Genomic DNA, 11,540 nt, shown 5'->3' with positions numbered 1-11,540 from the left:
CCTCCTTATGACGAAAACAGGCTGACCGAGCGTGTGAATTGGTTGTCGGGGGTGGGCGGGGCCAGAGGTCAGATAGAGCAGCCAATGGTGTGACGGAGGAGGCACTGCGGTGGAGACAAGATGGCGGCCGCTGAGGCCCAGACACCAGCTCCGGACTGGAAACAGGCCTTGAAGAGTCGGCTGGAGGCTGCGGCCTCTCAGAAAGGTAGATGCGCCCAAGGCGTAATCCCCCTTCTGATTCGGAATGAACACTAGATTCTGATGAAAGGTCACAGGCCGGAAATGTTTTTTCTGGGCAGGAGATGATGTGAGAGGAATTCTGCAACTGCCAATGTTACTAACTTGATTTGTGATTCACTTTGCTACGGGCAGCTTTTGTTATTGAGTAGCCACATACTTCAATCATAGAATCCCTACAGTGCGGAAGGAGGGCATTTGGCCCATCAATTCTGCACGGACCCTCCGAAAGAGCACCCTACTTAAGCCCACGACCCACATTCTGTCAGATCCTTATACTTCTTGAGCAACACGGAGATCGATGCTTGCCCGAAAGTTTGTGGCAACACCCCTTCCCTATCATCTCCTCAAACATCCCCACCATCAGTGATGCCAACTTACCTTTAAATTTCTTGTAATACTCCACCGGAAGTTGATCTGGCCCTGTTATCTTCCCTGACTGATTCCTCCCAATTGCATCTTTTATCTCCTGCTCCACTATCACCCCTCCAATATGACCCTGTCCAGCCACGCTTTTGCTCCCACTACCCTGTCCTGTATCCCCCGTGATGGCAGGAGTGGGAAGGCCGGAACCTGCCTTCTCAGAAAATCCCGTAACTGCAGATATCAAACCCATTCCCTGCTGGCAGATCAAATTTCTCCTCCACATCCTTCAAGCTAGGGAAAAATGAAATAGAACATAGAACATTACAGCGCAGTACGGGCCCTTCGGCCCTCAATGTTGCGCCGACCCGTGAAACCATCTGAAGCCTATCTGACCTACACTATTCCATTTTCATCCATATGTCTATCCTGTGACCACTTAAATGCCCTTAAAGTTGGCGAGTCTACTACTGTTGCAGGCAGGGCGTTCCACACCCCTACTACTCTCTGAGTAAAGAAACTGCCTCTGACATCTGTTCTATATCTACCACCCCTCAATTTAAAGCTATGTCCCCTCGTGTTGGTCATCACCATCCGAGGAAAAAGACTCTCACTGTCCACCCTATCTAACCCTCTGACTATCTTATATGTCTCTATTAAGTCACCTCTCAGCCTTCTCCTCTCTAACGAAAACAACCTCAAGTCCCTGAGCCTTTCCTCGTAAGACCTTCCCTCCATACCAGGCAACATCCTAGTAAATCTCCTCTGAACCCTTTCCAAAGCTTCCACATCCTTCCTATAATGTGGTGACCAGAACTGCACGCAGTACTCCAGGAGCGGCCGCACCAGAGTTATGTACAGCTGCAGCATGACCTTGTGGCTCCGAAACTCAATCCCCCTACTGATAAAGGCTAGCACACCATATGCCTTCTTAACAGCCCTATTAACCTGGGTGGCAACTTTCAGGGATTTATGTACCTGGATGCCGAGATCTCTCTGTTCATCTACACTACCAAGAATCTTGCCATTAGCCCAGTACTCTTCATTCCTGTTACTCCTTCCAAAGTGAACCACCTCACACTTTTCCGCATTAAACTCCATCTGCCACCTCTCAGCCCAGCTCTGCAGCTTATCTATGTCCCTCTGTATCCTATAACATCCTTCAGCACTATCCACAACGCCACCGACCTTCGTGTCATCTGCAAATTTACTAACCCATCCTTCTACACCCTCTTCCAGGTCATTTATAAAAATGACAAACAGCAGTGGCCCCAAAACAGATCCTTGCGGTACACCACTAGTAACTGAACTCCAGGATGAACATTTGCCATCAACCACCACCCTCTGTCTTCTTTCAGCTAGCCAATTACTGATCCAAACTGCTAAATCACCTTCAATCCCATACTTCCTTATTTTTTGCAATAGCCTACCGTGGGGAACCTTATCAAACGCCTTACTGAAATCCATATACACCACATCAACCGCTTTACCCTCATCCACCTGTTTGGTCACCTTCTCAAAAAACTCTAAGGTTTGTGAGACATGACCTACCCTTCACAAAACCGTGTTGAGTATTGCTAAGCAACTTGTTCTTTTCAAGATGATTATAAACCCTATCTCTGAAAAATGAAAATTGCTTATTGTCACAAGTAGGCTTCAAATGAAGTTACTGTGAAAAGCCCCTAGTCGCCACATTCTGGCGCCTGTTCGGGGAGGCTGTTACAGGAATTGAACCGTGCTTTGGTCTGCTTTAAAAGCCAGCTATTTAACCCTGCGCTAAATCAGCCCCTCCTATGGTAAACCAGCTCCCGTCTATAAATAGATCGCCCATCTTCTCAATTCCTACTCTCTGCCATCTCAGAAACCCTTCATCCAGTCTTCCGATACAAACCGATGGTTGTTGTTAAGGCCCTCAGGATAAAGATGGGAAGACACTGAAAGACAAATAGAAATCTGGGGAGGACCGTCATTTACACGGTCTGTACCCTCCCCGCCAGTGACAGTAGGAGCATATCCCATCTCCTAAAGTCCTTCTTCATTTGTTCTACAAGTTTAACTTGTGCAATATCTCCCATTCCCGTGCCACCTGGATTCCCAGATAGCGAAAGCTCCTTCTTACCATTCTAAACGGCAGCTCTCCAGTCTCCTCTCCTGCCCCCTCGCCTGAATTGCGAGCATCTCGCTTTTCCCTATATTCAATTTATATCCCGTGGCATTGTTGGGGAAGGACTCCCTTCTCCCTTGCCTCATTAATTGTCCTCGCCAACAGTGGGCCCAATATCTCAGAACTTCTTGTAGAATTCCACCTGGGAATCGTTCAGCCCCGGGGCCTTGCCTGACTGCATGCCCTCCAGCCCGTCCATTATTTCCTCAATTTCAATTGGGGCTCCCAGCCCTTCCACGAGTTCTTCCTCCACTCTCGGGAACCTCAACTGACCCAGGAACTGCCTCATCCCCTCAACCCCAACCAGGGGTTCCGACTTGTATAATTTACTGTAGAAATCCTTAAACACCTCATTCGCCCCAATTGGATCCAGGACCGCCTTCCCACCTCTGTTCTTTACTCTCCCTATTTCCCTGGCCGCCTCCCTTTTCCTAAGCTGGTGCGCTAACATTCTGCTTGCCTCTCCCCCATATTCGTATACCGCTCCCCTTGCCTTCCTCAGTTGTTCCACTGCCTTCCCTGTAGATAACAGCCCAAACTCCATCTGTCATCTCCGCTGCTCCTTCAGTAACCCCACGTCCGGGACTTCTGAATATCTCGTATCCGCCCGGAGTATCTCCCCAACCAACCTGTGCCTCTCTGCTCATTCCACCTTTTTTCTATGGGCCCGTATCGAAATTAACTCCCTTCTAACCACTGCCTTCAGAGCTTCCCACACCTTGCTGCCAAGACTTCCCACGTATAATTTATTTCCAAATACTTCTGGATGGACTTGCTCAACCACCCACACACCCCCTCATCTGCTAATAGTTCCACATCCAGTCTCCATAAAGGGCGCTGCCCTCTCTACGCTAACCCGTAGATCCACCCAATGTGGGGCATGATCCAACACCGCAATTGCCGAGTACCCGGTATCCACCATCCCCCGCAGCAGAGCCCTGCTCAGGATAAAAAAGTCGATCCGAGAATATACTTTATGGACATGGGGGAAAAAAAGAAAACTCCTTCACTGCTGACCGTCTGAACCTCCATGGGTCTACTCCCCCCATCTGCTCCATAAACCCCCTTTAATTCCTTCGTTACAGCTAGCACCCTCTCCGTTCTAGAGTTCGACCGGTCCACTCCTGGATCAATGACTGTATTGAAATCTCCCCCCTTGATTAGATTATGTGACTCCAGGTCCAGGATCTTACCTAACACTTGCCTCATAAATTCCATATCAACCCAGTTTAGTGTATATACATTCACGAGTACCACTTGCTTCCCACTCACCATAATGTACCTGTCCCCCGGGTCTCCCCCCACCATAATGTACCTGCCCCCCCCCACCCTCCTCCAACATAATGTACCTGACCCCCGTGCTTCCGTGAGCTAGCTCACCTAGCCAGCCTGGCAGCACCCGCCCATGGCACCAGACATCTATCTCCCCATCCCCCCCCCCCCGGTTTGGACATACATATTCAAAGCATCACAGTTCCCAGTAAACAAACAGTAGAAAAAATCCCTCCAACTTCCTTCCAATGGAACAGAGTTAACTTAAATTTCTGAGCAGCTGATCAAACATCACAACGAAAACCAAAGGAAAAAGGAAGAGGCGAACATAAATAACCCCTTGTTACAGAGAGCACTGCATATTCAAATCAACTAGGGAAGGGGCTGTACTGGACCTGGTATTGGGGAATGAGCCTGGCCAGGTGGTAGAAGTTTCAGTAGGGGAGCATTTCGGGAACAGTGACCACAATTCAGTAAGTTTTAAAGTGCTGGTGGACAAGGATAAGAGTAGTCCTAGGGTGAATGTGCTAAATTGGGGGAAGGCTAATTATAACAATAGGCGGGAACTGAAGAACCTAGATTGGGGGCAGATGTTTGAGGTAAATCAACGTCTGACGTGTGGGAGGCTTTCAAATGCCAGTTGAAAGGAATTCAGGACCGGCATGTTCCTGTGCGGAAGAAGGATAAATACGGCAAATTTCGGGAACCTTGGATAACGAGAGATATTGTAGGCCTCGTCAAAAAGAAAAAGGAGGCATTTGTCAGGACTAGAAGGTTGGGAACAGACAAAGCCTGTGTGGAATATAAGGAAAGTAGGAAAGAACTTAAGCAAGGAGTCAGGAGGGCTAAAAGGGGTCACGAAAAGTTATTGGCAAATAGGGTTAAGGAAAATCCCAAGGCTTTTTACACGTACATAAAAAGCAAGAGGTTAGCCAGGGAAAGGGTTAGCCCACTCTGTGGAGCCAGAGGAAATGGGCGAGGTACTAAATGAATACTTTGCATCAGTATTCACCAAAGAGAAGGAATTGGTGGATGTTGAGTCTGGAGAAGGGTGTGTAGATAGCCTGGGTCACTGAGATCCAAAAAGACGAGGTGTTGAGCGTCTTGAAAAATATTAAGGTAGATAAGTCCCCAGGGCCTGATGAGATCTACCCCAGAATACTGAAGGAGGCTAGAGAAGGAATTGCTGAGGCCTTGACAGTAATCTTTGGATCCTCAGTGTCTTCAGGTGATGTCCCGGAGGACTGGAGAATAGCAAGGATAATCCAGGGAACTACAGGCCGGTGAGCTTACGTCAGTGGTCGGGAAATTACTGGCGAGAATTGTTTGAGACAGGATCTACTCCCATTTGGAAGCAAATGGACGTAGTAGCGAGAGGCAGCATGGTTTTGTGAAGGGGAGGTTGTGTCTCACTAACTTGATAGAGTTTTTCGAAGAGGTCACAAAGATGATTGATGCAGGTAGGGCAGTGGATGTTGTCTATATGGACTTCCGTAAAGCCTTTGACAAGGTCCCTCATGGCAGACTAGTACAAAAAGTGAAGTCACACGGGATCAGGGGTGAGCTGGCAAGGTGGATACAGAACTGGCTAGGTCATAGAAGGCAGAGAGTAGCTATGGAAGGGTGCTTTTCTGATTGGAGGGTTGTGATTAGTGATGTTCCGCAGGGATCAGTGCTGGGACCGTTGCTGTTTGTAGTATATATAAATGACGGAGGAAAATGTAACTGGTCTGATTAGTAAGTTTGCAGACGACACAAAGGTTGGTGGAATTGCGGACAGCGCTGAAGACTGTCAGAGGATACAGCAGGATTTAGATCGTTTGGAGACTTGGGCGAACAGATGGCAGATGGAGTTTAATCTGGACAAATGTGAGGTGATGCATTTTGGAAGATCTAATGCAGGTAGAGAATATACAGTGAATGGTAGAACCCTCAAGAGTATTGACAGTCAGAGAGATCTAAGTGTACAGGTCACTGAAATGGGCAACACAGGTGGAGAAGGTAGTCAAGAAGGCATACGGTTTGCTTGCCTTTATTGGCCGGGGCATTGAGTATACACAGAGGGTAGTGGGTGCCTGGAACCCGCTGCCAGAGGAGGTGCTGGAAGCAGGGACAATAGTGACATTTAAGGGGCATCTTGACAAATACATGAATAGGATGGGAATAGAGGGATACGGACCCAGGAAGTGTAGAAGATTTTAGTTTAGATGGGCAGCATGGTCGGCACTTGCTTGGAGGGCCGAAGGGCCTGTTCCTGTGCTGTACTTTTCTTTGTTCTTTGTTGATTTTGACCAAATCGCCATCGCAATGCCTTCCCCCAGGGTTCAGTGACCTTAATCCCCTGCTAGCCTTTTGTCCTTGATAAAGTTCATAACTTCATCTGGTGATTCAAAATAAAGTTCCTGGCCCTCAAACGTGACCCAAAGAGGCTCTGAATACAACATGCCGAACTTCACCCCCTTCTTGAAGAGGGCCGATTTTGCCCTGGTAAATCCGGCTCGCCTTCTGGCCAGTTCCAATCCCAAGTCCTGGTAGATGCTTTAATCGGGTCCAGAGTATCTTTCTTCAGCTTGGTGAAGCTCTCCTCAAAGAACTTCACCATCTGTACCGTCGACCACTGTGCCACCACACCAGGATCCTGCGACTCCGCCATGCTTTCCTGCGCCGCCGGCTCTGCATGCGTCTTCCTTGCTTGACTATGTCTCCTTACACAGCCACTTCTAGTCCACTGCTTCATACACTGGTGGGGGATTTCTTCTCACTGTCTCACCACCGATTTATCAAGTGAAATTCCCAAAAAAACAGGAGAAAGGTCCAAAAGTTTCATTACAAGAGGGAGCTACCAAATGTGCGACCTCCTACTCCATGACCGCCACTGGAAGTCCCACGTAACTACCTAACAGGGGGTCTCTTTCTCCTCCTCCTTCCCCTCCCCCCCCTGCTTATCCACCATCGTCATAATTTCAGGCCCTACCCATTGAACCTGACCCGTCCCTATCCATTGTTGACATCGAACTCCATTCTCCCCTCCCAGTATCCCCCTCCCTACACTGCCTGTCGAAGAAATCCCACCCTGTGTCGATCCCCTCCCTAGCCGACTTGAGTTAACTAGTGCGGGGGCCCCTGCTCAGGCCTTCCCTCCCCTCCCGCCCAGTCCCAGGGAAAAAAACAATCAAATATGTACTTTTCATTAAAAAACGGCGCTACAATGAACAGAAACAAAAATCTTTGACCTCTATAACAGCATGAAGTAAGAACATTATTCAAAGCGACAAAAGGCAGCAACAAAAAAAAAGTTTAACCTCTGTAACAGCATGATGTAAAAACATTATTCAAAGCTATAAAGAACAACAACGAAAAACTTTTAACCTCTAAAACAGTATGAAGTAGGAACATTATTGCAAGTTACAGATATACATTCTCCCACCCTTTACTTCCGTCCCAAACCTTCTGCCTTCATAAGTGCCTCCGCTGCCTCCTGCGTCTCAAAATAAAAGTCTCTGGAGTTGTAGGTCACCATTAGCGTTGCTGGATACACCACTTCAAACCGCACTCCACTGTTGTACAATGCCGCCTTCACTCGGCCGAAAGCCGCTCGCCTCTTTGCTACTTCCACCGTCAAGTCCTGATAGATACGAACCTTGGCGCCAGCCCATTGCACCTCCCGCTCCTTCTTTGCACAGTTCAGTACCTTCGCCTTCATGTGATATCTGTGAAAACAAATAATCACTGCCCTTGGCGGCTCGTTTAACTTAGACTTAGGCCTCAACGATGGATGAACTCAGTCCAATTCATACCGAGGAAGTTCTTCTCCCTCCCCCATCAGTTCTGCCAACATCTTGGCAAAGTACTCTGTTGGCCTCGGGCCCTCCACTCCCTCGGGCAAGCCCACAATCCTTAAAATTTGTTGTCTCGAGGGGTTCTCCATATCCTCCAGCTTTGCTCGCAGCCCCTTAATGGCCTCAACCACCCTCTGCAGTTCACCTCCCATCCAGGTGAGCTGATCGTTGTGTCACGACATGGCCTCCTCCACTCCCTTCATCTTCTCACTCTGTACCCTCACCTCAGCCAACATCTTTGCAACAGCTACCTTCACTGGGGCAATTGCTACCTTCACCGGGGCAATTGCTACCTTCACCGGGGCAATTGCCTCCTTACCAATGCCTTTATTGCCACTGCCATCTCCTTTCTCATCACTTCCATATGCTTTGCAAACTGCTTTTCGAGCTCCAGAGACACCACCTCAGCCATCATCTCTGCTGTAAGCAGGGTGGCTCCACCCAGCGGTCTGGCCTCCACCCTCTTGTCAGCCCCCGGGCTCGTCCTCTCCCTCGAGGGCGAGCTCTCGTTCTCTCCCCTCCTCGCTGCTGTCTTTCTCTGATATTTGGATTGATCTTTCCTTTGATCTTTTGCCTCTTTGCCGATTCTTAGTCCTTCATGAATTGCCCCCAGGACCGGCCATTAAAAATTTCCAAGACCTGTACGACTTCTTGTGGTTAGAGAAGATAAAGTATGAGTTAAGGGGCTCAGCAGGGGAGTTTGAGAAAAGGTGGGGGATGTTTGTGGACCATGTTTGAGGAGCTGTTCATCGCCGGGGGGAGTGGGGGGGTGGGGGGGGGGGGGGGGGGGGGGGGGGGGTTGAAAAAGGAGGAAAATCTGTACAAACTATATAGTTGATTGTTGGGAAGAATGTTTCCCGGGGTGTTTATTTGCTGTAACCTACTTTGATACAAGTTTGAATAAAATGCGTTTTGAAAAAAAAAAAAATTCCAAAAAGAAAAGAAACATACGTCTCAAGCAGGAGCCACCCACCGTGTGATGACCCCTCTACATGCTGCCTTCAGCTGCCTCGTGTTCTGGGCCCTGTCCCACTTCTTCAAGCACTGACCTCAATCTCACTGCTCCAGCTGCCTCACCCTCTGCCTGTCGCCTCGACTGCCTTGTGTTAAACTCTGCCTCCACTGCTCCAACTGCCGTGCGCTCTGGAGTCGACGCCTCTGCTCTAGCTGCCTAACACTCCCACAGGGTTCTTCACCAGTTTTAAACCGGTTTGGTTTGGCGCTCGTCCCTTCGGCCCTAAAAGCCAAAAAAGGTCGGGGAGAAAAAAAAACGGGAAATTGCCGAAAAGAGTATCCGCCAGTGGGAGCCTCTTCTTCATGCGGTCTGATTTCAATCCTGTGTTCATCTCCCACTTGCTTTTCCTTCAGAATAAGCATTTTAGGTCCCACTATCTGGTATTCTTTTGCTCTGCTCCTTTAAGACTCTAGTTTGGTTATATGGATGATAAGGGAATAGTGTAGATGGGCTTTAGAGTGGTTTCACAGGTCGGCGCAACATCGAGGGCCGAAGGGCCTGTACTGCGCTGTAATGTTCTATGTTTTATAACTCACATCTTTGCACAAAGTTTTGATTATCACTTCTAATCTCTCCAGCTCAGTATCTGTTTGTTCCTTGTGCCTCTGTGAGATTCCTCGAAACAGCTTTGTGTGAAACACCACACCAGTTTCTGAATGGCACATTGTGATTCCAGATTTGTTTATCACATTTCATTATATTATGGCTACTTGGTTAAACAAATTATTTAACTTATCTCTGGATTCAGATTATGTTGTCTAGAATAATATTTTTCAAACTTTTTAAATGTGTTCCGTGGGAGAGATAATAAATGTTTATTAATGAATCTCCAGCAGCTATTTTGCATTCAGATATTACAACAAAATGAATACACAAGTAAAGAAAAATCTGTTAGAAGCCGATGACAAGATCCTTCCTGAAGAAATTTTAATGGTCTTTTCTGTTTTCAAATGAAACAGTTACAAAAGCAACAGACCAAGAACTAAAGGATAATGAGATGGATCTGTTCACCAAATACTACATTGAATGGAGAGGAGGCAGGAAAAAGAACAATCAATCTTACAGAAGCATCCCAAGATTTTATTATAGGGTAGGTCTCCTCTGTTTGCAACTCACAAATAAATAATATCACTTTCTACTGTGTAAAAGCTATAAAATTACAATCTGATTTTTCAAATCTCCGATAATCTTAAAACTAAATTTGGTTGATGCTTTTCCATGAAATTCAACTTTTCATGTTCCACTATAATTAAATGATCTTTCATTCTCACTTTTAAAAACATTTCCTCTTGAAAACTTTGATCCACCCCCCATACCAAATCGTTTCCCAAAGGATGACTTTCGAAGGGTAAAATTCCAGGAATACAGGGCAGCACAGTGGCGCTCTGCTGCCTCACAGCGCCGAGGTCCCAGGTTTGATCCTGGCCCTGAGTCACTGGCCGTGTGGAGTTTGTACATTCTCCCCGTCTTTGCATGGGTTTCCCCCCCACAACCCCCCACAGTAGGGTGATCATTGCTCGGCACAACATCGAGGGCCGAAAGGCCTGTTCTGTGCTGTACTGTTCTATCTATCTATCTAACCCCAAGATGTGCAGGGTAGGTGGTTTGGCCATGCTAAATTGCCCCTTAATTGGAAAAAATGAATTGGGTAATCTAAATTTATTTTTTTTTAATTCCATGAATCCCAGTATGCTCCCCATCCATGCTTGCCACACATGGTCATTCTTGATGTGTGATTTGGACAGTTTATGTTGATGGGCTACTGACCCTGGAGGATATCCCAGTCTGTTCTTGTGTTTGCCCAATGCCAGGCCTATATTTTTTCCAGCAAGTGTCTCTGCATAACAGTCAAAAGCAGGTAACATGCCAGACATGTTTACTTCTTCCCTAATCTAGAGACATGATCAATTCTTCTGACCCACTGTAGTAAGCTAACTTGCTTGGGATCAAACCTCCCTAGAGTAACACATTGAGTGATGCAAATGGAATCTTTAAAAGGAGCCCTTTGTTTCCAAAATTGCCTTTCCAGCGTCATTATCTTGTATGAATTGAAGTGGTTACATGGTAGAGGAAATTGGCTTTATTCCAATATAGGTAGTGCGGACTATATTTACGAATGATCATTCAACCTCATTTTGAATCTAGATTCTATCCAATTTACACAGCAAAGCTTAAACAAAAAATGATTCATATCGGTGATCTCGTTTTTTAAAAACTGACACAGTTCCTAAACTTTCTTCCCTTGCTTTATTAGCTTCCAGCAGAAGATGAAATTTTGTTACAGAAATTAAGAGAAGAATCCAGGGCCGTATTTCTTCAGAGGAAGAGCAGAGAATTGTTGGATAATGAAGAACTACAGGTCTGGAAAACCCTAGCTTTTACTTAGCTAGACTATCATTGAAAATCTTATCTGCCTAATTTTGCTATAACACCAGGTTAAAGTCCCAACAGGTTTGTTTCGCATCACTAGCTTTCAGAGCCACTTGATCAGGTGAGTGACTCACCTGATGAAGGAGCTGTGCCCCGAAAGCTAGTGATGCGAAACAAACCTGTTAGACTTTAACCTGGTGTTGTAAGACTTCTTACTGTGCCCACCGCAATCCAATGCCGGCATCTCCACATCATGATTTTGCTTCGTCATGACCAGATA

General features: G+C 46.9%; 1 protein-coding gene across 2 annotated transcripts in view; it reads left to right on the top strand.

Annotated features, from left to right (window-relative positions):
• The first annotated feature begins 35 nt into the window (after window positions 1-35).
• The window catches only part of ppp2r3c (protein phosphatase 2, regulatory subunit B'', gamma), a 30,660-nt gene continuing 19,155 nt past the window's right edge, over window positions 36-11,540 (top strand). Inside the window, exons 1-3 of one of the 2 annotated variants that reach the window (XM_038780517.1) lie at window positions 36-205; window positions 9,850-9,980; window positions 11,145-11,249. In XM_038780517.1, the coding sequence (XP_038636445.1) occupies window positions 121-205; window positions 9,850-9,980; window positions 11,145-11,249 (321 nt within the window). In that variant the 5' untranslated portion in view covers window positions 36-120. Of the gene's footprint in view, window positions 308-9,849; window positions 9,981-11,144; window positions 11,250-11,540 lie in introns of both variants that reach the window. The other variant, XM_038780524.1, reaches the window with a different exon arrangement.

Source organism: Scyliorhinus canicula, chromosome 2 (genome assembly GCF_902713615.1).
Source record: "Scyliorhinus canicula chromosome 2, sScyCan1.1, whole genome shotgun sequence".
Classification (NCBI taxonomy): domain Eukaryota; kingdom Metazoa; phylum Chordata; class Chondrichthyes; order Carcharhiniformes; family Scyliorhinidae; genus Scyliorhinus; species Scyliorhinus canicula.
This window is presented reverse-complemented; position numbering and strand designations above follow the sequence as displayed.